Source organism: Falco rusticolus, chromosome 8, assembly GCF_015220075.1.
Source record: "Falco rusticolus isolate bFalRus1 chromosome 8, bFalRus1.pri, whole genome shotgun sequence".
NCBI classification, from domain to species: domain Eukaryota; kingdom Metazoa; phylum Chordata; class Aves; order Falconiformes; family Falconidae; genus Falco; species Falco rusticolus.
The window spans coordinates 61,225,535-61,252,952 of record NC_051194.1 but is presented as its reverse complement, the minus strand read 5'-3'; the positions used below and the strand labels follow the sequence as shown (position 1 = coordinate 61,252,952).

The 27,418-nt window shown below is 44.1% G+C and overlaps 1 protein-coding gene across 5 annotated transcripts; it reads right to left on the bottom strand.

The window, feature by feature from the left end:
* Window positions 1–201: 201 nt before the first annotated feature.
* On the bottom strand, window positions 202–26,887 carry NAB1 (NGFI-A binding protein 1). Of its 5 annotated transcripts, none has more exons than XM_037397730.1 (9): window positions 26,636–26,746; window positions 21,628–21,796; window positions 20,548–21,381; window positions 14,681–14,814; window positions 13,652–13,703; window positions 7,854–7,964; window positions 5,382–5,523; window positions 4,078–4,227; window positions 202–2,947 (listed from the first exon to the last, which is right to left on the bottom strand). In XM_037397730.1, exons 3-9 carry the CDS (start codon window positions 21,364–21,366, stop codon window positions 2,859–2,861), a joined length of 1,497 nt encoding a protein of 498 aa, XP_037253627.1. In that variant the 5' UTR covers window positions 21,367–21,381; window positions 21,628–21,796; window positions 26,636–26,746; the 3' UTR covers window positions 202–2,858. The 5 variants fall into 5 exon arrangements, with proteins under 5 accessions (XP_037253627.1, XP_037253625.1, XP_037253626.1 ...); XM_037397728.1 differs by having other exon boundaries at window positions 21,632–21,796; XM_037397729.1 differs by lacking the exon at window positions 26,636–26,746 and adding an exon at window positions 23,951–24,142 and having other exon boundaries at window positions 21,632–21,796.
* Between the last annotated feature and the right edge of the window lie 531 nt (window positions 26,888–27,418).

Here is a 27,418-nt window from a genome sequence, read left to right as displayed (position 1 = left end):
ATCGGCGCGTGAAACCCTGCAGGCTGTTGGCACCTGTAAATGAGGATTCAACCACAACAGCAGGAAAAGGTTTCCTCCGGTGAGAGCTGCAATTCAAGCTACTTCCTCCTCCCCTATCCCCAGAAAATTAACATCTCCTTTTAGAAAGCGCAATTAAAATAAATAAATAAATAAATAAGGAAAAACCCTGGGGAAACTGAAGAGTTCTCACGGTGAAATTTTATTTTGTAAGCAACAATATAAACATGTGAATAAAAACAGGCATCATTTGCAGGGCTGGCCTTTGATCCAGTGTACCCTGAATCTAGCACCCCTTCGAGAGCAGGTGGGGGCACGCCGTCACCTGTGACACCAGAGGCTTGCCAAGTTGCAGTCCACCAAGACCTTTGTCGTGGAAAGACCCATAGCCTGAATATCTGCTGTTACCAAAGGTATGTGCAATCTCGGAATGTAGGCCTCCCACCTCCCGCCCACCCCCCACCCTCCCCAGGTTAAAAAAAAAAAAAAAAAAATCATACAGCTGCAAACGAGTAAAAAAAAAAATTGCTTCCAGCTTATTGAGACTGAAATGGCCTGTTGGACTATAAACTGAAATATCATTCTAGAGATAACCAACTGGTCGTGACACGAAGTACTGTATTTACAACTCAAAAATGTAACTGTTATATACTTTAATTTATAGCAAATTTAATACATTAGTGTTTACAAAATAAATTCTGGACTCAACTGAAACAGCGTGCTGCTTAGCAAGTTCTTTTTTCCTTCCTCTCACTTTAATCGAAGAGACCAGCAAGCTTAAGAGCTTCTTCTGTGATCCACACACTATTTTTGATCATGCCAGATGTTGAAAATCAGAACGTTTCCTGCATCTCTAGTCTCGTTGCTTGGTACCTTCTATCACTCAAGCTGTACAGTTCGAACCTTAAGCTGTCCTTTAACAAGTTCCAGACACGTCTCGTGAAAGCTGCTCAGATACTAACCAGGGCACTGGCTAACGTTACAAACTCAAGAAGTATCGTATCCGTATTACTAGCTCACACAACAGGAAAGAGGAAATATAACTACACATTCAATCTCTTATTTCTAAGAGCAAAGCTGCAAACTCCATTGCTTAAAGTAAGATACTTCAGTAAGTGAAACAGTACCATACAGTTCAAGAAACACTTTTTCTTTTTAAAAAAAACCAAACATCTTAATAGTATAAAAAGTTGTTTACTGGTGTTTCTACTATAAAGCTTTGTTCCACAAATCAAAAGTGATAAAATAATTAGATATGTTTACAGTGATAAGAGACTGCAGTGTAGACATTTCAGCTCACATTTTGCTGACCGTTTCAGTACGACACAGACTGTGACTGAATCGTTAATACAGATCTATGACACAGAGCAAACTGCAGACATGAAGTGCACACCTGAATATGGAAGTTTACCCACTGGCACGGTAACTTACTCTCTTCAGCCCTCCCTTTCCCCTCCAGAACACGTTGTAGGCAAAAACTGTATTCAGAAACTGAGGCATGTAACTATTTTGACTGCAGGAAAGCAACTCTTATTGAGGGAGTTGCGCAGAGGAAAAAACAGATGCACACAAACACACCACAGTAAACTCCGAAGTTACATGCCGAGTATTTCTCCTTAGATAAAATGACATCTGCAAAAGTGAAAATGTACAAAAAATAAAAACTGTCAAATAAATAAAGAATACAGATGTTAATTAATCACATATATAAAGAAACGTATTGGCATACTGTATGCAGTATACGGTATATTCATAGAATTATGTGGGCTGGACAGCACTTAATAAGGAGTCACACGCTGAAGACGTAACTCCTTGTCTCTCTCCTCCAAAAGATCTTACAGTTTCTGGGTATCAGGTGCACCCTTTCACACCAACGCATAAATCCTGCAGCGTATTTCATCTTTACCACACCTAGGATGCATGTTTGGGTTTAGTTTTCAAAGGTCCACAGAGAAGTCCAAAAGAGTTATAACGGTCTGAATCACAATTTTTGCAGCCCTGTCCATGCTACTTGGTCTCTTGGGTTTCCTACCAAATGAGATTTTACTAATTGTACGGTATATCAAACCAGTTTTTCCCCAACGAAATGGGAGCCAATCATATGGACTCTTCCATACTCTAACTGGCATTTCCTACACTCCGAACTGTAGGTAGGTATTATGCTGTAAGTGTGTTACACAAAGGCTGCGGAAACCATTGAAAGTGATGTAACAATAGTTAAGTATCAAGTATGTCCGCTATAATACAGAGTCAGGGTCTAGGTCTATCAAATGCTATTATCCACGTAACATTTTAAACCATGAAATATTTTATGTGTTTTCCTTTTTTCTACAAATATTGTCGCAAACTCGCTGTTAATTGTGTCACGAGGTTCGCATTCCTAATTCTCCAATGATTTTTAATTCAAATGTTTAACAACCATATCTACGCTAGGTACACTTAAAGAAGACATTGAAATTTCAAGTAAAATGAACTGTAGCCACATCTACTGGACTCAATACACGTCCCGACATCTAGATTTACTTTGATAAGTTATACAAATACATAATACATTCTTAAATAATGAAGACCCACAATATTAATTTGTGAATCTTCCCACATTATAAAACCACTTTTACAGGAATGTTTATCCACCTGTATTACTGTTTTAGTTTGCAGTGTCTCTTGCTTTCCTGTTTCCACAGATTACTGTACCAGTTCTTAGGCTTTGGCTATTGAAATCTCTTATTTGAATGAGGCAACACTGGTTATTAAGGCTGGTTGTTTGTTTGTTTTTTTGTTTTTTTTCTCTTGTGAAGTTTCATTCTTTACTATGACACCATTTTTCCAGAGCAGAATGACTATCTTGTGTCTTCAGGTTCTGTTTTTATGACCTTTCTTTCGATGTTAAAAGCCGAATGAGGAAAATCCTTTAAAATACCAAGGCCTTCTGCATTAAGAAAGAAAGAAAGAAAGAAAAAAAAGATGTTAAAAAGACTGCTTGGAAAGAAATATATTCTATTCTTAATTCAAGGAAAAGGTCCATGAACCATATGGATACTGACAGTTGAAGGAATAAATTCTGCTGCCTCCTACTGGGCTTTAACCCACCTGGGTTAGAACCACCTCAGTTACACTGTGGTGATGACCAAGAAATCACACAGATTTACTTCAGTTCTCTCGGCGAGCAGGGCTTAGGGGAGATGCACTCTTCACTTGCATTTTGGAAGGGAAGCGGTAAAAATCCCCGACTAGAAACCTCACCAAGTGAACTATCACTGGGATTGGGACAAACTGCAAAAAGAGTGAGCTCAAGCAATATACCAAAGAGGAAGATGGAAGATTCTGCCCAGCTTTCAAAACAACTACTTTTGCATCTTGCCTTTAAAATAACGACTTTCCCACTGCGTCTTCCAAATGCAGGTGGATTTTATTATTATTCCTAAAGTCGAGCGAGTCTGAGGCTTTATCTCAGTGCACCAAGTACTAAACTGAAACCACCCATACAGATTTCACACAGGGTTCCTGCTGCCTTCTATCCAACTTAGAACGAGTTTCTCCCAATGCCAGAGGTAAACGACAAGATTGCCAGTGAGCAAAGTCAGCGAATGGGAAACCCAGTTCAAAAGACTTACTGCACGACTTGGTTCTCTGTACAGAAACAGTGCTAGGTCCTTATAAACCAGAATAAAAAAAATCTTTTTGTAAAAATTCCAATTCCTTTACACAGAGTGAAGCCGTGCTATAATCAAACCGTATTACAATGGCAGCAACCAAAGTATTTAACAGCAGTAGTTTGGACCAATACAGCTCTCCGAGGCCAGGCACGTGCCTGAACTTGCTCATCCGAACCTAGTTACTGCATCCTTCTAAGCTCTTCCTACATAATATTCGATCCCATTCTAGATTAGCAGGTAACACTCCTCTTGAACTTTTGTAAAAGCCTTGATTAAAACGTTACACACAAAGCACGCCAGGCTGAGCCACTACTCCCTTCTTCATTCAGAGACATCACCTATCGGTAAGTTCATCACCGGTTTTGTAAGAAAAGGTGGGTAATTTACAAGGGACAGCACTAACCCGAGGACTGGGACTTTGCCTCACCACCGGGATAAAGCCGGATCAAATCACTGCACAGGGGTTTTCCAACATGCTGCTCTCCATCGAGTGAAATGTGCTGCAACTGTCTACTTGGCAGATTTGACATTCGGAGATTCAGCGGTCTTTCACCTGGAAGTCATTCACAGTGAAACATTGATGCATTAAAAGCAAAGCAATATTAAAAAACAGGTAGAGACTTAAGGACAGACTAGTTCTATCAGTAAAAGTGCACCCTGAATTCCAGCTGCTCAGGGAAGATTTCTAGCAAAACAAGGCTTATGTAAGTATGCCACTTGGCAGACTATTCCACAGGCACAGCTAGAAAGGGACACTCAGCCATAACAAAAAAAAAAAAAGTTAGAAAATAGAACTCTTATTCTGCTCAAAAACCACTTTGAGTTCCTAAAAATTCCCACTCCCCCTGCACAATGGAGAAATGGCATAAAGGAGCCTGCACTATCAGAGAGCTGGATCTACACACATCATTCTTCCTGTATACTTGCATACACCATTGCTTGACCAACACACACAAACGAAAGCCTACATTTTAACACTTACATCTATTCTCTTAGTCGCTCCCCTCTACTGCTTCTCTTCCCCTTAAACAAACTAGCTCTTAAAAAAGCAGACACAAGAACTTCTGGTCATATGTCTTGTGTTTAACATTTTGCCTCATTTCACAACAGTAAAAAAATAATAAATAAAATCCAAACAGAAAGCGTTCAAACAAAACAAACACTCTTAAAATTAACTCAAGCTAAGGAATAGCCAGTTGGTAAATCAGAGATAACCGCAAAACTGTAAGCTTTTTGAAGAATAACAAGCTACTAAGAACATAATTAGAATCTGCTTAGTTCTAAGTAATTTGCATAGCCAGCTCCTCAGGTTTTCTTCCTAGACTGCACAAACAGGTAAACAGAAAGGGGTAGCAACTACATTATTTGCTTTACTTTCATTTCCGCAGAGCAGAAACACAAATGAAATGCAACATTCTGCTCTATTTTCACAACTCGGGACAAAGCTAGACCCAGGTTCTGCCCTCTTCTTCCCTTCCCACGTTACCCGTCGGGAAAGCAGTTTGCCCAGCCAGATTAGTGTAACAGAGCAGAATCTGACTGTACATCTGATTGCATTATTTTGACTGCAAGCACTTCAGGGCAGAGATCTTGTCTTGTCCGCTCAGCCCTCAGCGTTCTATACTAGATAAATAATACCACTGACACAGGTTGCATAACATCAAATGTATTTGCTAGCAGCAACGCCGTGCCTGGAAGGTACCATACCTTGTCCATCAGCATTATCTAATGACATGCCATTGGGGCTGTGCTCTTCGGAGTTTTGTCTGTAACACCCTGTGGAAAGACGTCTCTCTAATGCCGCCTGGTTGCAAAGAAACTCCATCTGTTTTGCCATCACCTTTTCTGACTGCAAATAAAGCAAAAAAAATTTCTCTACATATACATACATATAGTGAGTCAAAACACGAGGGAAAAAAAACGGTATCAGATAAGACTAACAGCCTAGATAGAGGGTTTTGTTGACTCATATGTACAGATGTGTGCTTTACGGTTTCTTCAAAACTATCAAGCAAACAAAATATTTTTGCACCCATAAAGATTTTCATACTGTACATGTGAGTCACTCAAGAATACTTAAAATGCAAGCTGTTGCAGTTCATCCACACGGAAACGTAACGTTAAAATTCTGTTCTTCAAAAACACATAAAAATCGCTTTCCGCACTTTAGGACTGCAGGTTACGTGAAAAGAATCTCAAGGAAAGCAGAAAATGATGTCTTAATTATCCAGTTATCTCTGTTCAAATACATGTCTTCACAAAGTATTCCAAGAGCAATGGCAACATCTGCTAAAAACTTATGCCAAGATTTTAACAGACATCTTGGAATCTTTATTTTAGGAAACAGCACTACACAAGCTTAAAAATCTGCCATTCTGAAAGTGTAGGACGACAGTATGTTTGTGGGGGAAAAAGGTGTGAAATGTCTGTCTAGAAGAAGAACAAGACCTATACACCTCTAGAGAGTGAAACTAAACAATGCAGTGCAACGTGGGAGGAAATGGCGTCTGAATGTTTGTCATTGACTTTAATGCCAAGAGAATTCTAACTTTCACTATAATCTTGTTCTTAAGAATGTAAATAAGCATCTTGCAAAAAGAAAAAGAAAATCACAAGTCAAGAAAGTTGATTTAGAAGAGCCACAATGAAGAGAAGAACAGCGTACAAACTTAACATCTACAATTGACAGGAAAAAATTCATTTCTTTCAGGTAATGCTGTAATTGTTTCAGTGAGCACAGAGGGCTATTAATTGCAGAGCACTTCAACTTTTTCTTGGGAGGTGATGAAAGTCCTGACTTCCCACGAAAGCCTGCTTACTCAGCATAGTTCAACAATTTACAAATACAATGACAGCGTAACAGTCCAGCAAAATCTGAGCTTCTCCAGCACCGCGATGACCCTGAGAAGCAGGGTACTGACACGGCTGATACTTACTTTACTCTGGCTTAGAGCTCCTCAGGTTCTGCAGAAGAACACTGACAGCTCAACCTTGGTCTTGTGAGTCAGGTAAAAAAAAAACTATTTTCCAAGCCTCTACTTTCAGGTGGGCTTTAACTTTGCTATTCTGTCACTCCTGTTACAACTTTTGAACTGTAGAGTAATTTTTAAAAAGAATCAAAGAGTTCACATTCATGTCATCTTTGTTAATTAGGATAAAACCAGAATTTTGAACTGCAATGTTTCTGATAACCATAGAAAAACCCTGCAGAGCCACAGACACATTTAAGCCTAAACTAAATCTCTAGCCCACTGTTGGTGGGTCACTAGCAGTGACCAATGAAAACCTTAAAGCGTATACAAGATGAAAATAAGCTTGCAAAAATCTAGTTCATGTAGTTATTGTGCAACATCAGAACATGTAGCATAATTGCTTTTTGATGTATCACAATGAACAGATTTGTACGACTGTACACTACTTTGCAATAGAAGAAGGTAAAAGACAGGGTAACACATCCAGTCTCAGAAAACAGGAGTGTAACTCCTAAATGTAATCTCTTACGTGAAAATTCGGTGATTACATTTGCCCAAATTGGCTATACAAAATAAATTTGCTGCAACTTAGCATGAAATCCCTCCTTGGCAACAACTGGCAGTAGGAGATGCGTATTTTGCCTCAAGGCTGGGATACACTACAGAAAAGACAAAGAAAGAATTGGAAACCTGTCTTCATTTATAAAAAGCTTCCTGGATATACTCAAACACACTGCACTTCCACCAGGCTAGATGTTATTTAGAAAGGCCATCTATCCTATTAGGTCCAGAGGTTCAATGTTTCCTAAAAATATTGGCCTTTCTTCTTCTAAGAAACGTCAGAACTGAAGACTCCAAGATCTCCTACTCTATTTCTCTAGACTCAGCAATTTGAACTTTCCATTTATAGCTAATAACGCAAGCAACACAGCACATACTGTACCAATAGTACCCTACTTGCTCCCAACAGGCAACTGTGTGTTTCAAGCATACTACACTAGATCTTAACTCCTTGGAACTAACAAGGGTAAAGCTGTAGCACTGTGTCAGAACAGTTTCAGAAGGTAAACCCAAATTAAGAGTGAGGCAATCACAGCTAAGCTGGGTAGCCTTTGAAAATTTACGGCAATTACTGTAGTCATCAAAACAATACACTGGCATCAATGTACAAAGATACGGCCTGTATTATTCACAGTACTAGGTTTACCTGGGAATTAAGAGCTGTTGAGTCTTCACTCTTTCCTTTAGCTAAAGCAAGTGGCATTTTGTCTTGCTGATAGAGTGCCTGGACCGTGTCCTGGAAATCAGGATAACCATCCTATTGAGCATAAGAAGAAAGCAAACACCAAGAGGGACATGTTACTGTTTTTTCTTCACCCTCCCGGTATACTCAAAAGAAAAAAAAAAAAAAAACCACCACCAAAAACAACAGAATAACACATTCCTGAAATTCTGTGAAAATCCTGGACTGCGATTTACCTGTTCGTGCTATCCGCTTCATTTAAGTTTGTGCATAAAACACACACAGCCACTCTACAACAACTGCTGTATGTCTAAAACGGCATACACAGGCAATCACATCTCATCTCTCACAGCTGCAGGTGCATCCAGACTACTGTTGTCACTGACGTTATACATTCAGCCTTGCCAGGCAGATTTAGGCCTGTGGTTTCTGTCACTCATTACATACAGCAGTTCTGGAGATTTTTATGAAATCAAGTTTATATGTACTTGAGAATAAGCTGCAGAAGTTGGATATACTAACCTTGAGAAACTGAGCAAAGCCTCCCGAAATGCAACATATTTCACACAGAAGCTATACTAGTGTCACAAAATGAAATGCCATCACTTCACAAGTAGGGTAGCAAAGACTTTATATACTATGGGAAATCACTATTCAATAATTCTTTCAATCTTAAATGCTTATGACAGGCAAATCTCTTTTGCAGCTTGCATATGTACCAATAAAGCAAATGAAGTTGCTGTGAAAGCCTGCCAGGCTCCATTAGAATAAATTAATCAACGAAGCAAAAGGTTCAAGATAAGAAGTTTATCCTGCTCGGCATTATAAAAGGAAAGCTCATGGAAAATAGAGGAACATCCAGTAACGTTTACAAAGCACAATACAGGTGACACTGTTAAAATGTGAGAAGAAGCTAGAGATCTTGGGACAGACCCAAGCCTGGTAACAGTGGCATCTGTCACTGAGGATCTGTAGACCCAGATACCAAAAGTATACAAAAATACACCAAATTAGGTATACTTTCCTTGTGGATTCTACAGGCACGTGCATGTAAATATCAACTTTTTTTTTTTTTTTTTTTACAATAGCTGGACAAATGGATTACAGTCCAAGAAGAAGAAAAGCCACCTTTCAGAAAAAAACACAGGAAAAGGACTACAAGGTCCATGCTGTTGGCAGGCTGCCCGCTGACCTGCAGAGTGGTGGTCAGACCCACGTCGGCTAGCCAGACCCTCAGTGCAACGTAACGCCAATAAAGCTATTCTTTATGCTCAGGAAAGGAAAAGAAAAATAAAAAATAAAATATCTGTCTGAACACTGCATATTGCTTTTATCCACCCAACATACTCCCTCAGGGAAAAATATAAAGGTGATAGGTATGTAAAATTTCCAATTGCCACAAAACCTCATCCACTAGAAACAAAGGCTTTGCAGTGTATTTCCATGAGCACTGACCATCTTCATAGCTAGACGTGAATATGTTTGGGAGAGGAGAATGATTATGTGTAGGAAGATGAGAAACTGAACACACAAAACCCCATCACTCAGGATCCTATTTTTGCAACAAAACAGGTAACGCTGCTCTTTATAATGTATCTTGATCGCTTGCCAACACAAATCCAAAGGCTGTTTCCTAAAAGCAGGGCTGGCTGCCCACTGCCACTGGCTGCCGTGACTGTCACCTGTCAGTCACACAGCTGACTCTCAGATGACAACGCAGCACTGGATCAACTTCCCAGAGCCCTTCCCCACCCCTGGCTGCTCTTCTCCCTGCCGCCCCATCGGTAAGAGCTGCCAGGGGAGCTGGCTGGGCCAGGCGACCACCTACTCTGCCTCACCGTCACCTTTGCCTGGAGGTTCCTCTTCCCTCTGCAGCCAGGAGGGCCTGCTGCATGCAGTGCAGCATTTTTGTTTTGCCATGCTGCTGCTCAGTTGTTTTTCAAGCTGCTTGGTGCAGCAGATGTTCTCAGTCCCACATGTGCTTTTTCGCTCCCTCTAATGACATTTTTTCTATGCAAACAGTAGCTTCTACTGGTTTTGCTGTTTTTGTGAAAAAGACGAATCCCACACTTCAACTGGTTTTCTTTTCAACCTTCACAGCCATGGTGCAGGTGGGCCTTTTCTCTCCTCTCCCTCCATCCGTGCCAGCACCAAGGGAAGACATGTCCTCACAGCCTCTGCTCAGGTCTCCCTGCCCGTGCCCCCTGACTCCCATGGAGCTTTGTGAAATGAGCTTTTGCAAGCCCTCCCCATCCCTCTTGTTCAGCCCAACGAAGACACTGACACGTGGAACAATTCCTTCATGCCACAGACAGCAAGAATATTTTTAAACTTTCTTCCTCTGCTCTCTTGGCTGTTCGCACTGCCTGAAGGGGAACCTCGTCAACCCCAACGCAAAGCAGCAGCAGCGACGACCAGCCTCTCCTGCCGTGACTTCTGCATGATATACCCGTGACTTGTTCTGCTTTCTAAGCTGGTGCCACAACAGCTCACGGCTATGAGTGGTGCTGGTACTGAGTCACAGAAGATGGCAAAACAAGGGGTGCCCCTGCCCCCCAACACCTACGCAGGAGAGATCCTTGCTCTGCAGGAGGATGTGCCATTTCTAGCCCCTTTTGCCTGTCCTGCTCTTTGTCCAGAGCAGATTTAGGAGCTACAAACCCTTTTTCCTCATCTGCTTCCAAACCCCAATTCATTCCATTCCCTTTTTCACTCCCTCCACACCTCCAGTCTGTCATTTGCCTGGAATTTTTTCCCCTTCCCCTCTCTATACTTCACTCCCACAGCTCACCCACCCACTCAACGAATAAGAGGGGGAGAGCTCGCAGGGGAAGAGAAAGGCTTTTACAGGTAATTTGATGTAATTCATGGCATATTGTTTCTTTGTAATGCTTGTGTGAGTTTCATATTCATGAAGAGGATAAATTTACAATGGTGGCTGCAAGCCGGCAATGTTGCAGCTTGCACACACAGCTCTGCTAGCTTTGCTCAAGGATGACCTTCAGAGTCTCCCTGGGTTTTTTTCATGTGTTTTTATATTTCAGGAAATTAACTCATCTTTTTTTTTTTTTTTTTTTTTAAAGTAATCTTTTACACTAGGCAAACAGTGTGTGAAGTCTTTCCAAATTCAAGCACTAGTATTTTAAACCACGCTGTGCGGAGACATTAATGACTAATGGGTAAAGGAATGGTGAATCAAAACACAGAGTTTAGCCTTAAAACAAGAGTGGCAAAATGACCTTTACCACAGAAAAAAGAAAAAAAGAAAAAAAGACGACAGAGCTACTTAGAATGACAACAAAAAAAAAATAGATCACCCAGCTTCAGATCCTCTGCATGTTATTAGCATGAGCTAACAGAGCCACAACGAAGCATTACAACTTTAAAAACAGGATAAGGAATTCTTATCCAGAGCAGAAGGAAAAATCTGCAGCATTTGCTACCATTTCCATTTTTACCTCCAGCTTTCTAAAAACAAACAAAACACCCCACCCCCAAAATCCCCAAAGATACTACTAAAAAAAGGACTTTTTCCTAGTATTTTCAAAACGCAAGCCCCAAGAACCTGAAACACCACATGTAAAAGTGATCTACTATGGAATACTGCATGTTTTTAAAATGTCTTTGAAGAAAAGTCCGTGATTTCCAGTGTACCTCAGAATCACAATGCACTGAAGTAATGCTTTACTCCTTAGAAGGCTCCGTTTGTAAGGAAAAAGACATTTATGCTGATAACAACACTGGTTGCTTCATAATTAATAATGCTATGCTATCAAATGAAAGATTATTTCATTTAGTTTCAATTTCATGTTTTTGAAAAAAAGCCCTACTTCTGAAATAAGTCATTTGTACAGTTAGGACATGACATCTTCACAAGTATTTTAAAATACGACTGGACTGGCCATTTTAGATAAAAAGAAAACCAAGTAAACAAATTTTCTCAGAATTACTGAACTAAGAAGCATCTAGAGAAAGCAGGCCTTGAGACTCTTACGATTTCACCATGCAGAAAAGGAGAATGCACATTCCCTAAGGCTGCCCAAGTTTCCTGCTCCCCGAAAAACCTAGTTTCTGCCCACATTCTTCAAGATTTTAATTTTACTTTTTTTTTTTTAATGAAGATCCTGTGGAAAAAACCACCTCCCTTGCAGTGTGTCATTTTAGATACTTGCTCATCATCACTTATTACTGAATGAAGGAAAAACTTCCTAATGCGGAAATCTAATCATCAGTGAAATACTATTTTGAGCAGAGGAGCGGCAGCTGCCCACTAACTCTTACAAATCAGGACCAGACTGGACAAAAGAGGGGGGACTCAAGCAACCACCCTGCCATGTGCTGGTCAAGGCAGATAATGGTGAAAGTGGATAAAATCGTTTAATGCAGCTTTTCCCCGCCCTTTTTTGCGGATCAGAAAACAAGCATAGGTCAAAGCAAATCAAATCCTAACACATGTAAATGACATTACTGACTTATCAAAGCTATGCATTTTGTATTATATAAACTCAAACAACAACTGCATGCAGACTGATAGAACTTAATAAATAAATAAAAAAGATGAACTCCTCTAGACCTGTTCATAATTGGCTTTTCAAAACTGACTGCTCTCACCGGGGTTTGCTTCAACAGGAAAAACCTTCGTACAGGTAACAAAGTGTCGCACTACTGAAAAAAATGAAAGCCTTACATTTGGTGCATCATTTACCCCAGGATGAGTTACATATGAGAAATGCATTCCAGAATATGCTGCAGCTTTCCTTTACAGTTCAAGAATATATCACATATCTGTGTCACATACAAATCTAGCTCCGGCCTAGCCTACATCCTAATGCATATTTAACCTACACCTTTTGGAGTTGGCCATGCAATAAAAAAAACCCCAAAACCAACAAAACACACAACACTACAGATGAATTAAGACACCCCTGTAGCAGTCAAACAGTAATTTGTTTAAAGAATAAATTAAAAGGGAAGATCTGCCACTCTTATAAGGTACATAGGTATACATACCTACTCTCTCCCTTTTTTTAATTAGAAGTGACTTTTAAAAAGGCTACAGATTTACTTTCTGGCAGTGGTAACTGAAGCAAATGGCAAACTACATATATGTCGCTCCTGCACACCTAACGAGAAAATCCCAGCATCTCCCTAAGCAATATCCTGTGCAGGTATATACATTAGCCACGTATAGATGTGCTTTTTACACAATGTTATTTACAAAAAACTGTAAACTAACATCTACAGGCCCAACTATTTGTGTTGGCATGTATAGCCCTTAGCTAGCTTTTGAATTTTCAATACAACCAGTTTTATAATTTATGCCGTAGTCAGAGATGGCTGGTATTCCACCATCAATCCTTATCCAGAACTCTGGATTCTGGACATGATCAAAAGCTGGCTCAAACAAATTAAGCAGACCCCACCTCACACTGACTTAAAAGCAGGAGGCCTCTTGGGAAGACATTTCCTACAGTGCTCAGGCTTATTCCACCACAGGAAGCCAGTCAGTCCCATTCCTCCCCCTCCTACTCAGAGTGCAAAACACTGCGAGTAACTTTACCATTAAGCAAATCCTACTCTTTACCCCTGCTCCTACAGGTTTCTCCATCAAGCACTTATATTTGCAGAGACAGTGGTGATGTTCTCCCCCTCTCTCTCACACCCATCAACTGTCTGTCAAATGTTTTTCTGACAAATTTCCTTAAGACATATCCCTTCAAACCCAAAGTGAATTTTAGCACGCATAGGTCAAAATACAGTACCTCTAACTTGATTCTCTTTGGCGACAGCTCATCCCTTTCTCCACATTTAGATCTAGAAGAGAAGACACGGTACGTTATCAGTAAACAGCACGTTAACCCTGACCATCAGAAATAATAATGAAAAGAGTCAAGGGGGAAAAAAAATAATCAGGTGAGAACAAGTGAGATGCACAGAAAAAGCTTCCAATTCACTTGGCAGTCAATGTCACACCAGTATAGGAAACACAAGCGCCTTGTGTTGTTTTCAAAAGTGTCAAGATACTCATGGACTCTTCTTCCAAATAGGAAGGAAAATTACCTGAGCACAGAGAATTACAGAAATGCCTCTGACACTGCTTATCACCGTGGAAGAAAGGGGAGCAAAGGAAAACCATAAAAAGCTCCTAGAAGTACAGGAAAATGTATTTTGAAAGGATATCACATTACAGGTGAGGGAGTTAACATTTAAACACAATATGAAGTATCAGGATTTTCAACAATATTAATTCTAAAGGTTTAATTACATTTAAAAGCTGTTAAGCCTTTGCTACCATTTCATAACAGCAGTTCGCTTAACAGAACAGTAACTGAAACTAGGACTCAGGTTCAGTTCCTTCAAAGCAAGTTTGTAAGCCACTCCCTATGACCTTATCTTTTTTCATTCCCTGGAAACTAATAAGCCAAATCTGTACAAGGAACAGAAATTTTTGATACATTGAGCAGCTTTGGCTACTCTGCCTATTTACATTAACATTGAAATGTACAAATGCCTCAAATACTTGGAAATGCCAAACTCCCAGATGCCTCTCAACACGCACTATCCCCACAATTTCTGGAAAACTAGAGTGCAAATGAAAAGGTAATTCAAGACAGCTACATCTTAGCAATTTAAAAGCTTCACGACTCAAATAGCATTTTCCTACCCTCCTCTGAAGAGCACTTTGCTAGCTAAAGAGCAAGAAGAAAGTATCTCTAGTGCTTCAGAAGAAGTGCTATCAGACTGATTAGCTCCCTGAAATTAAAGGTCCTTTGAGTTAATTAAAACCTTACTTGGTGGTCCTGTAAGTATACTTGTATGTAACTTCTCGAGAGATTTGCCGAGCTAGTGCGAAGAGTTCATCTCTCCTGGTCAACAACGCGTTATCTTTTACACACAGCTGGGCGGCTGCTTCATTAACTGTTAGCTGGAAATCAAACACAGAAACAGGGATTCATGATTTTGCATGTTTTCACCCATTGTGCTTGTAAAAGTACCGGTTCTTCGGAAATAATAAAAAATTTCAATTGCATGTAAAAATTACCTATAGTTGTATACTAAACCCTGGAGGGTTTGTTCCATTTATTTATACCCTTACTAAGCCAGGTAAAGCTCTGGGAAAGGAAAAGACAACAAATGTAGTTGGTGCATTTAATGTCCTTTAAAGTAAAACGTTATTGTAAAACTCTCTCAATGTGCACTGCTTGTGCCTCATCCCAGCATTAATTAAATCTCAGTATAAAACAGTAGCTCTGAACGTTCACGGTGTTTGGCTCCCAAAGCCTGGTTTACAGGGAATACTATTTTTATAAACGCAATATGCCCAGGACTTGAGGGGAAAAAAAAAGAAAAAAAGAAAGAAAAAAAAAACCCTGACAGTGTGGGTACAGATGGCTTTCCCTGGTGAATACAGCATAAATTCTGTAGAAGGTGATGGTTTAAGAAACGATTAAACTTTTTTTAGCTCTATTTCTCACCCTCGTGTTTGTGAAGACTATCTTCAGACATGAATCAAATGTAACTTGTTTCAAGGATGTTTTCCTGAGCCTGCCAGGACACATTTCTAGTGCCTCTGCTGCTGCTGGCAATAGTTTCGGGGGGGGGGGGGGGGGGGGGGGGTAGAAAAAAAACCACCAACCCTCAAGTTAAGGCTCAAAATGGTTTCAGAACACTCTTCAGAAGCCTAAAGGAAGTGGTGATACTGTCATGAATTATACCAGCTTAACAATACTGCTGTCTGAAAAGCCTATGGTCAACACGTATGAACAAACCCCAAAGTTATTAATACAGCAAGACGCTGAAACCGAGATGCTGGAGAGGAGATTGCTCATTCCCTGCTCCTTTCACAGTAAGCAGGGCCTCAAGAGACATGTTCACTTCTTCCTCAGCTGAAGAACAGCCAGTACTTGTAATGAAGCGTAACAGCAGGAGGCCAACAGAATACTACAGGTGTTTTTCCCGAAGTGCCCACAACTCTTCTACCCTTTATTTCTAGAAATTAAGCTGCTTTGAATGGGCTTGGCTTCCTGCAAATGAGCACAGCTGCTTTGCTGCTACTGTCAACAGCATGCTCTGTCTCCGTCTCAGGCTAGTGAATATTTACAAAGCAGCTAGGTTGTCCACAGCAGTCAGCATATTCATGACAGACTGAGATGTGCCACCCCCAGCCCTTCAGCTGGCAGTGCGAAGCACAGCCGCAGTTCAGCACACAGGGCTACGGGGCAGAGGACAGGTCGGACCGCACACGTGGGACCTCAGACACCAAAACCCTGGCTCATACAAGAAGCACTTTTCATGGAAGAGAAAAGAAGGTGAAGCTCAGGACAGACCAGTAGGTCCGCAGTTAAACAGTGCCTCTTGGGAGAAGGCTAAGGAACTCGCTACCGGACCCTGCAAAACGTTAGCTGTGATTTAAATCACCACGGCCAGCAACTCACCCGAAACACTGCACACTCCAGCCCTGAAGGATGGAAGCTGCCATGTGACACCAACAACACGCAACCATGCTGCCCTCTGCCACAGTGCTTGATGTCATCCAAATTAGAAAAAAATATACTTTGCCTAATGCGACACCTGCTCTCCAGGGAGGTTGGAAAAACAGAAACATGTATCAGCAGATCTGGGACTCTCTCACTGGCCTGTACCCATGCAATATTTCTAGTAAAACCTCACACAGAACTGCTGTTCCTAGAATTTCAGAAGCATTTTTTCCTGTGTTTAGCATAAAGGCCTCTGATCTGAGTAGGGCATTTCCTGCGATACCTGAATGCTAATCAGAGTGCAAACATGTCTTTAACAGGCAAACTAGATAAGTTGCCTGATCCTTTAGTCTCTGTACAGACTGGGGAGAGAAAAACAATACAGAGGTCAGATGTACCAGGGTGGGAAGTTCAGGTTTAACCTGTGAAATATCTCCAGATTACTATGTTCCTACAATACAACCTACTGAAATAATAAAACTATTGTCCCTTGGAGAGGAACAGTTGTTCTACAATGTCTATCTTTTAAGAAAAAAAAAGGGGGGGGTGTGTGTGGAGACAAAATTAAAAGATTCATACAATACTGATGAAAAAAATTACCAGCCAAAGCAGACATTGATTTCTGTAGCAGTGATAGCTACTACTTTCCCAAGGATGAATAATATGGTTAATGCTTACAAAATAATTTCAGATGGTTTTTATCCCTCAAAGTGCTAAAAGGTTGCAAAGAGATGAAATGACTGAAAACGCTTTGGGTAGTTGTTGGCAAATGCTGTTTATCCTAATGTATGAGAAAAGCCAAATGTTTATTTGTTTGTTTTTCCTGGTTTCTTCTTTCAGGTCACATCCAGACTTACTGAATTGAAGTGCATCATGGCTTCCTGCCTTTTCAGGAGGCATAATACTGCATATAGAAAGCATTGCATGCCTAAAAATAAAGATTCTGTTTGCTGGAAGCCTTAGTGATATGGAGAAGCACGTAACCATACAGGCTCTACGGAGAGGGATGGGTATATTCACATTTGATGGAGTTCATAGATTCCTCCACTAAAAAACACATAGTTAAATACCAAGCCCTACTGTTTCGGTGAGTCAGCGAAAGAAAAGAAAGAGATCGAGCTAGACAAAATTTATTACTTGCGTTTCTTATTCCTACTTCTCACACTATTAAACAAGATTTTTTTCGGTTTTATAGGCACCTAGACAAGCAGTGAAATACTAACACACAAATTACAAATCTGACTCAAACACGCACAGGTCACCAAGTTCAAGGGCATGCCTTGTACTCATTCCTCCTCCAGTCCAACTTTAAACATAAAGTGCTCTCCGTGCTTGAAAAGCTATGTAATACCGAGACAATGAAATGGATTAAAGACAGCGTATTTATTAGTTTTGGAACACCTCTGAAAGATTCTGCATCAGATCTTATGCTAGATCTGTGCCTTATGCAGATAATCCTACCAAAAGCACCCACTTCCAAACCAGCTCAGTGTCTACAGCTCTCACTGGCCTCTAATGGCTGCTCAAGCCCTCTGAGACACTCCAGTGTTCATACTGAAACACACTCAAACTGAAATTCTCGCTAATTCACCACTAGTAATTCCACCAAGTCTGATTTTAATTTGCATGCAACTCCACTCTGCTTGAGGAGCCAGAGATACTCTGATCTTTACATTAAGAAGCTAACCACTACTTAAGCTTTTTAAATTCATAGTGAAGTTTATTCAGCTGTCCATTGCCAGCTGCAAGGAGAAACCTTGAACTGTGAGGCAGAATGACAGCCTTGGAATGTATTAACACATGCAGAAAGACAGTCTCTGGACAAGCAGAAACTTACCTCCCTGGTTGTTTAAGGTCCTTCCTTCTGAGCAGCAAATTGTTTAAGCCATCAAAAACAAAAATCCATGGAAGTTGAGTTTAAAACAGGCAAACTCTGGTTTAGCAGATTTTAAACCAAAAAACAACCCAAAAAACCAACAACAAAAAACAAAAAAAGGAGTCTCGTTGCTACTATTAGTGTATTCTCTGCTTTAAAATAGAAACTGAGAGAAAACTGTTCAGGACAAAACTTTCTGAAATCTGGCCTCTTTAAGCAAACAGTAAACCAATTATGAGCAAATTCTTCTTGCTTGCATGTGTGCAGTTCCCATCAAGTTCAGCGAGGCCCCACATGCGTAAGTGAGGCATAAGTCAACCACATCCTCCTTTGATCTTGTGCCCTTAATCATAATAGCGATAGAAATATTTCCTAAAGCCAAACCATGCTCTCATTCCATTTTTAAACATGGTTTTATAATGATGTAGTGAAGATCTTTAGTGCAGCATGAAAAAAAATTAACATAGCAGAGCAGTCGTCCTTTCTTCCCGTTCTTTGCTACCCTGCTCCTTCAAATTACCAGCCCACTATTCGCTCCTCCAGCTTCATAGAGCCGCTCCTGAGCCTAACCACATGCCCAACAAAAGCTGCCCCCAGCGCCCACCTCCCATTACGCTGCTGGATGCCAGGAAACAATCTTGCTAGAAGTCCGCCCAGATTTCAGAGTGTTTTCTGCAGCCACTACCCCAGGAAGAGATTGTGAAAGCACCTTGACTGCCTCCATCCTCAGCTGGGGAGAACCCCCTTTCTCCGAATCCTGACTCTGCAGCAATGTACACAGGGCATCTACACAATTAATCCGTTCAAATCCTGCCTCTGTGTCATATGCAACTTGTTCTGCTAAAGGAGAGACTTCCGCAAGGTCAGGGGTGTCGGACGAGATCTGTTCCTGCACACTGGATGAATTCATAGATTCTAAGAGTACAACATAAAGCCACAAGGCATGTAAGTGAAAGCTGCACAACTAAAACTGTGTGGTAGAAGTGAGGCTGACTACTGACAAGTTCCCTTGGAAGCGTCTCCCCAGTCTGCAGTAAAAGCCCTTGTGAAGTCACTGCTGGTGATGTGCAGTTGCCTTATAAATGTAAATACATAAACAAAAATGTAAAGAAATACGCCTTGTTTCCTTCTGCCCTTCTCCTCTGAAGCATAAAGAGAACCTAGTCTTATGCTATGGATCACACACCTACAAAACTTCTTCTTGAAGCGAAAAAAGGCTAAAGCCAGTACAGTTTTTTTGGCACTCCTGTAACATAAACATTGCCTTTCCTTTTGGGAACTAAGCCTTACATGCCAAATTTTAAATCCAACTGAAATTTTGCAATCACTGTTAACTGTGAAAATGCTGATGCAGCATTCATATCAACAGTGTCTTGGCACTGCTTTGAATTAATGTTTGTTCTCCTCTTGTACTGTACTTTGGCACTGGGGAACTATTCCCCACACAGACACACCTATTGTGTTACAACATACGCGCTGCGAGCTTCAAGAACACCAGAAGAGAAGGAGGCCTGCATGGACTTTCAAGGACAAGAGGGAAGAGATGCTCCACAGGTATTAAAGGACAAACCTTTAAATTACAGCCACCCATCAATACTGGAGACAGTCCTTTCCCTTCCTCCTCACACAGTCTGCACTTCACTTGACTGGCTTAAGACCACTGCGCCCAAAAAAACCCACAGGCTGTATAACTAAGCGTCACCCCAATTCAAGCACACAGAAATCCCACCCGCACCCACCTCCCAAGGTTTAGGGACCTCATCAGCAGATTCCTTTTTACCTCAAGGGCACAAGCTACAGAGCAGGGTCTCAAGGTGAGGGAAGACAGCAGAGGGTAGTAGCCAAGCAAGGCGATCCTGTTACCAGACACAAGCGATTTTAGTTACTGATCTTCCAACCAACCAGTCTACTCTCAAAGCTGCAAGGGAATATCAAGACAGGACTGCTTTAAAAACATGCCAAATGCTTAGAATCCCAAGGGCCACGCTCAGTGCAATAGTGGTTTGCTATTTCGGTACCAAACTGTTTAAACCCTCTGTCTTGACAGGCTGCACCAGTGACCAAGCAGTCTGATGACACCGAGCTGAAGTCATCAGCGCACGCATGCACACGCCCACCCAAGAAAGGGTACTCCTACTGCACCAGAGATTTCTATCTCGGGGCAGGACGGCCTACGGCTCCTGTAAGACACGACTCTCGACACCCAGCGAGAAGCTCCCATACAAAAAGCACACCCTGTGAAAAGCGTCTCATAAAAGGCATAGGAATAGGGGAGGAAGCCCACAGTCGCTCAAGGTATTTTTACCTCGTGGAGGGTGAGATGCTTGCCATCCTTTCTTTTCGAGTCAAACCTGCCATATATTGCACTGTACTTCCTGATCTCCTCCTCTTTGTGAGGGTCCTCGTCACTCATCTCAAAGATGTGACCAATCATCTTTGCCAGTTTCTTATTTGTTTTCAGTAACTCCTTGACTTCATTCGAGTCACTTTTGGGCAGGGAGGGAACCATACGTTCTACGCATTCAGCAACTGACAGAGCAGCGGCGGCATCCAGGGTCTCACTGTTTTCCTTTGGTGAAGCTGGAGAGCCAAGGTCAGCTGGGGAAAGACTATGTTCGCTTTCTGTGGTGTGGTGCCCCTGCCAAAGTCTCGGTTCACTGCCACTCTGCAGCGCTAAGTTCCCCACCACATCGGATTTGCTTGCGCCCACGCTTTGCACGCACGTTGTGGCAGCACATTTTGGAATCTTCAGGTGAGGCTCTCTGGTGCTGCTGTTCCTTTCGTAACTGCTGCAGGATATCCCCAGCCATGCAGGAGACCCTTCTGGCAGCTTATATATTGGAATGCTGCTGACCGGTAATGAGGTGAGAGGCTGGTTAAAAAGACCAGGGTTTGTGACCCAGTCCCTCAAGGCCTTCTGCAGCCTTCGGACATGAAGTGGCTTGCTAGCCATGCCTACGAGAGCCATTATCTCCAAAAACTCCTCTTCACCTGCTTCACAGAGCTGCTGGACATCATCACCACCCTGCTGAATGAAGGCATCAAAGTAGAATAAGAGATTTGCTTTTTGTAGTATTCGATACAGCTGCAGTTCCCCAAGGGTTCTGGGCAGAGCTGACGCCATCACGGATGACAGAACCTGCAAACAGTAAAAAGAGAGAAGATGAGCACTGGCACACCAATGTCCAGATGCATTCCCCCTACCACCCATCCTTCCGTAAGGCTGTCAACTCAGAGGAAGGATTTCTTTCTCTCATTATAAGAGCATGCATGGAAAAGAAAAAAGGGGTGAAAGTTCTTTTTTTTTTTTTGACTAGTTAACTTAATGGAAACATTTGTGAAAAAAAAAACAAAACCAACAAATCGGCAGATAGTTGCAAAGCACCTACAAAAAAGATGATTCAAACACGAAGCCAGCTTGTTTTCAGCGTTCCCCCTTCATGTTTGCTCCCAAGAATGTCATTCAATATTGCTCACTGCTTCTACTTGACTCTTTTATAATCTTCAGATCAAGATCACAGAACACTCTGAAGAATCACTGAATACTTGATCCCCTGAAGAAGAAAAAAAAAAACAAAACAAAACAAAAGCTCATCAGTTTTGATTCTTCTTAATTCTCCAGTCATTTAACCCCATAGCAAGGTGGAGGACTGGAAAAGGAAAGCAAAGAAGGAGAGTGCTTCGTAGAACCGCAGAGGATTAATGAGGCTGGATCAGTAAAAGGGTGTTTCAGAACCAAGTGATCTTAATTATGGAAGCAACATCCACAGGCAAAGCACAAATACTGATAGGTTCCAACACATGCAGTTTAAAAATGTTATTCTGAATTCACCTACCCATTCCATTTGCTAACAGCCCTGCATGTCACTGATATACATGACATGAAATACCATCCAGCAATACAGCACAGCAATTGAGCTCTAAGGGCTCCCAACAGGCAAACTGCAGCGGTATTCTACCCTTACGGCTGCAGAAGAAAACACTTCCACAAGTTTCAACTTCATAAAACCCATTACCCACAGTTATCCTGCAAATAATAAACTCTCCAGAGAATTCTAAGATCTCACACACACACCTCTTCACTCTACGATGGCTTTTGCAACTACAAGCGGACAATTTCCAGTATAACTGTATTAAGCTAAACCATCAATCAATAACGTCAAAAGCATGTAATTTATAGTTGGTTGGGAAAGTAACAGAACTAAAACATGGAGCTGGTCCACTAACATTACTCAGACTCTACTACCACACCGCACTTCAAAAAACACACAGTAGTAACCTAAAAATCAGCACTTACAGAACCATTTGCACACACTGGGGGCAAAACTGTTCTAGTAACATGCAACCCCATCCCCAAACCTGCCATGCAGGAAATTATTTTTACAATACACACTTTTGCATATTGGGGTTTTTTACGTGTCTTTTCTTCAGCAACTCAAAATAAACGTACAGATGTAACAAACAGAACTCAGTTTCTATTCAGGAGGCATCTGCTGAAAGATCAGGCTTTTGCTACAAAACTGTGATTAAACTCTCCTAGACAAAAATAAAACACGGAGGCCAACAGCAACTTGACAAAAATGTACGTGGCAGCAACAGGATACCTGCAAACAATGTCTCCGGGAAGAGAGACAGAGCCCTGGAAAAACTAAAAAATACAAAAAAACCCCCACCCAAACCAAAGCCACCAGCTGCACTTATCATTCTTTGTACGCTGCTATTTGTAAAACAGAACGGACAGCAATTGCTGTCTAGATCTCAGCAGCCACCTGAAGGAGCTGCTGGTGAGCTCAAGAGCTAATAAACTGCACACTTTGGAACTCTGGGTGAAACTGGAAACATTTAAGAACTACATATTTTAGAAATACAGTTCAGCTTTCAAAAGTAATAGTTAATTACAGAAAAACAATTAAAGCACTGTCTACACTCAAAGATGGCAGAGGAAGCAAGGAAAATGAGGAAAATCACTCAAGGTAAACCTTAAAACAGTATATAATGCAGTATTTTTAAAATCGTCATTACTTCACGGAATTTCTAGAAAAATCCTCCCATTCCATACGAACTCTGACAAGACAAACAAAACTAACAGCTTACGGTTTAGTGGTGTAAACTGCTCCTACCCTCCCATTTCAAATGATGTTGACTTTCCACCATCAATACCACAAATTAACTTATGTGGCTGTTGAAAGAATACCCATTTGTTCTGAAAAGTCATTCGTCTTGGTGCAAAATCTACATAAATCTACATAAATGGACTTTGTGCAGAGAGCTAAATTGAATCCTGGGAAGACGGCGGCAGTGAAATTACATGCAGCCCAAGAGCTCCGGGCAAGGCACGGAGCTCATTTTTCCAGCCCACAGGCTGGAAGAGCAGCAACAGTCCACGAGCAACCCTTACCTAGAGGCTGCTAATCAACAAATCTCCTCATGACAGATAAAACTGGATTAATATGTACTACGGAGGCGTCAGCAGTGAGTCCACAGTTCAGGCTGCATTGAGATTTGCATTTAAGGCAAGCCTGAAATCCCTTTTGTTTTGTACTTAAACGACTGATTCCGTTTTCCAAATGTAGTATAGTAACTCCTGAGAAGGCCACACAGATTTTCTATTTATGATTGCTACTGGTTTCTGCAGAGAAGGCATTTGCAAACACTCTTTCTTTTAGACCTCTCTTCTCCTCATTAAAGTGAGTTCCTTCTGCACTCACCTCAACAGTATCCCAAGTACTTCTGAAACTTTTACAAGGGGAAGGCTCCCTCCCCTTTCCAAGCCAGCCTCACCAGCCTGCCAGCTACGCTGCTTCGCTGCATTTCCGGACATTACCGGCCTGCTCCAACGGTTCGGCTCAGCTCGCAGCCTACAAAACCAGGAAAGCAGGTAAGCTGGCCAACCTGGAGGAGTAAGGTGAGGCTTGGGAAGAAGACAAGCAACAGATAAGGTTTGCTGAGAAAGCAGCATAGCACTGCCTGAATCAGAAGAGACCGTTAACCCAAAGGACACGGGACGTTGCTACCTATCCAGCTAGAGCTGAGCCTTAGCACACCCACTCAAGTCTCGGCGCCACACAACTTTCGGGTGACCTTTAAGCTTCATCTAAGAGACCTAAAGCACTGCCTTCCCCCACCACTGTTGCTCTCACTTCTCGGTGCAGCAGCAGGGGCCGTGCTTTTGGGGCAAAGGGTGAGCACGAGAAGAAGTTACACAACGAGAAGACACGGGCTGAGCTCCCAACCAGGAGACCTGTGTATGTCTTCCCGCTGGGAAGAGCACCTCATGTAAGACCCCGGGGTGTTCCCCTTCTTCTACAGCCTGCTCGGTAAACCTTAGGCTTTCTAATCTGCGATCCCAAACGAACCTGGTTCAGGAGTAACAGCCTGGTAACGTCCTCTGGCAAAACCTAAGAAGCTAACCAGAACCATCTGCTGCCTTAGGAGCGAGCAGGCAGATCTTCTACGGTACGGCCAACTGCAAACCCTTTTACGGCAAAAGGTGAGAACGCACAGCTGGCACGGGGAGGTCTGTAGGAATAAATAAACGCAGGATGGCAGCTGAGCTGCTGCTGCTTCTTTGCTTGTCATCCATACCGGTAAGGAGTATGGGAACACACAGGGAAGAGCAGCCGTCTTTTACATTTTTTTCACACAGAGAACAAAGAAGCTAGGAAATTCCCCCTAGCAGACAAAGCTGTTTAAAATACACGCAAGGTCATGTACTGCTATAGCCACGGAAGAACCAGGAAATCACAAGTCAGGTTTTAGCTCAGCCTTTGCAACCCCTAACCATACACCCTGATCTCCCACGTTACCTCATTCCCATCCACAGCCCATCACCGCACACGCCATGCCCTCCTCTCCAAACCCTGGATGTCACCTGAACTCCGACCACACACACAACTCCTAGGAAAAAAGGAAAACAAACCCCACAGGGACGCACCGCAGAGCACTGCTAAATATTTGTAAACAACCAGTGCAGGAATCACAACCTACTCCCGCAACCGGCTCCCTCTATCAAGACAGCTGGAGGTGGCAGCAGCCCAGTTCAGTGGCAGCAGCCCAGTTCGATGTCTAGGCACGGGAAAAAACCCGTTTCTTCCCGGTTCAAAGCCGCACATTTCCCAGGGGTGGCAGGAAGATCCGCGGCTGCAGCAAGCAGGTGGTGGATGTGGGTGAAGCACAGGGAGAAGAAAAACTCGGGAACCACGGGATGCCAGCACGGGGCAAGGCCCTCACCAGCAGTCTTCCTGCTTTTTAGGGCTGCACTAGAAGTAAAAGCCACCGAGCAACCCTGACTTTTTGAAATTTTTAATTTTTTTTTATTATTATTATTACTTCAGGTGAATTATATTTGAGCTGTCACCAATTAAATTAGGAATACAGGGAGAAAGTGTGAAACATCACATTCCTGTATTTTAGGCAAAAGTGATTATTTCATAATATATCTTGATCACTTTGGGCGTTTTGAAAAGTCTCTGAAGACAAACCGGATTTGGATTCGAGAGCTAGCTGCTTTGCATATTCATTACATTTTTGCAGCGTTTCCAAAGGACTTTTAGCAGAAGAAAATTACATGTAGCTGCAGAAGCGAGACTTCGCAAATTAAATAGTCTTGTCTAGCTCCGAGATGTGCCAAAATACAACCTATTAAGCGAGTTTCACATTCAAATACAGATGCGTATCTCGCCGCAACTAATAAAGAAACTTGAAACGTGCAAAAAACAACCGCGTAAGGATAAAAAGGGAGCCAAGATACCTCACGGTTCCCAGGCCAGCGCGGCCCGGGGGGTGTTCGCCCCGGGGGGCCGCCCTGAGGGAACGGGCGCAGCAGGCAGGGCGAGGGGGCTGCGGCCCCGACCCCCGCTGGCCGCCCAGCCCGCCGGCAGCTCCCCCGGGCCGGGCCCGGCACCCCCCGGGAGGCAGCGGCCAGGCGGGGCGGCCTCGGAGCCACCGGGCCCGGCCGGGCCGTCACGTCCCGCCAACGGCCGCGGGGCGGGAGGTCGGGGCGAACCACCGCGCGGGGGACGGCGGGGGGGGGAGAGGCCGCGGAGGCGCACGGCACCACACTGCCCGGAGGGGGGGGGGGGGGCGGCCGGTACCACAGCACCGCTGCCCCCCCCGCCCCGGTACCCCCGCGCAGGGCCGGCGGCCCGCCGCCCGGGAGCCGCCCCCGCCCGGCCCGCCCCGCCGCCTCGCCCGCCCCGCCGCCTCGCCCCGCCGCCTCGCCTCGCCTCCCCTCCCCTCACGGCGGGGACGTCGCTGCACTTTCCGCCCACTCCCCCCTCCCCCGGCCCCGCGCCGGATTTCTCCGGGAATCACCCACGCAGGACCCGCCCGCTCCTTCCGGCCGGCCCCCGCGGGACCGGGCTGCCCCCGCTCCCCGGCCGTCCCGCACGTACTCTGCAGCAGGCTGCCGCCGGCCGCGCGGGGCTCCCCTCGACGCCGTCCCGGGGCCGCCGACTCAGCCCCGCCGAAGTTGCTGCCAGCGCCCCCCCCGCCTGCGCGCCGCCAGCCCAGGCTCCTCCTTTCCCATCGACGGGGCGGGTGAGCGAGCCGGTCCCCGCCGCCGCCTCGCTGCCGCCGCCGCCCCGCCGCCCCGCGCAGCTCGCCTGCCGTGCGCGGAGGCCCGAGCGAGCCGAGCGGCGGGCGGGAGGCAGGGAGGGAGGGCGGGCGGGAGGCAGGGAGGGAGCGGCCTGCAGCGCCCCCGCCCCCCCGGGCCCCGGCCCCGCCGCCGGCCCCCGCCCCGCACACACGCCGCCCCCTCCCGCGCGGTCACATGGGGAGATCCCGCGCGCGATCCGCCGCCCGCCCACGCGCGGCCGCCGCGTGACGCAGCGACTGGCGGGGGCGCCGTCGCGCGGGGGAGGCACGGCAGCGCGCCCCGCCCCCCCCGGCCGCCCCGCACTGGGACACCCCCCGCCCCGGGACACGCACCGGGACCCGCCCTCCGCCGGGATCCCCCCCCCGGCCGCCACGCACCGGGACACGCACCGGGATCCCCCCCGCCCCGGGAACATCCCCCACGGCCGCTCCGCGCCGGGACATGCACTGGGACCCGCTCTGCACCGGGGCCCCGCCTGGCCGCCCCGGCCCGGACCCCCAGGGACACGCGGTCTCAAACTGGCCGGGGCCGGGGCGGGAGCTGCCGCCCGCCGGGCCGGGCCGGGACCGCGGGGGGGCCG

Bases quoted from the DNA above. Each gene is read 5' to 3' on its own strand.
- NAB1 (XM_037397724.1), bottom strand. From the start codon at position 21,366: ATGGCGTCAGCTCTGCCCAGAACCCTTGGGGAACTGCAGCTGTATCGA. The intron at 14,815-20,547 runs GTAAAAATACCT...TTTGATTTCCAG, and splicing joins AGCATCTCACCCTCCACGAG to CTAACAGTTAATGAAGCAGC. The intron at 4,228-5,381 runs GTATGGTACCTT...AATGACTTCCAG, and splicing joins AGATAATGCTGATGGACAAG to GTGAAAGACCGCTGAATCTC.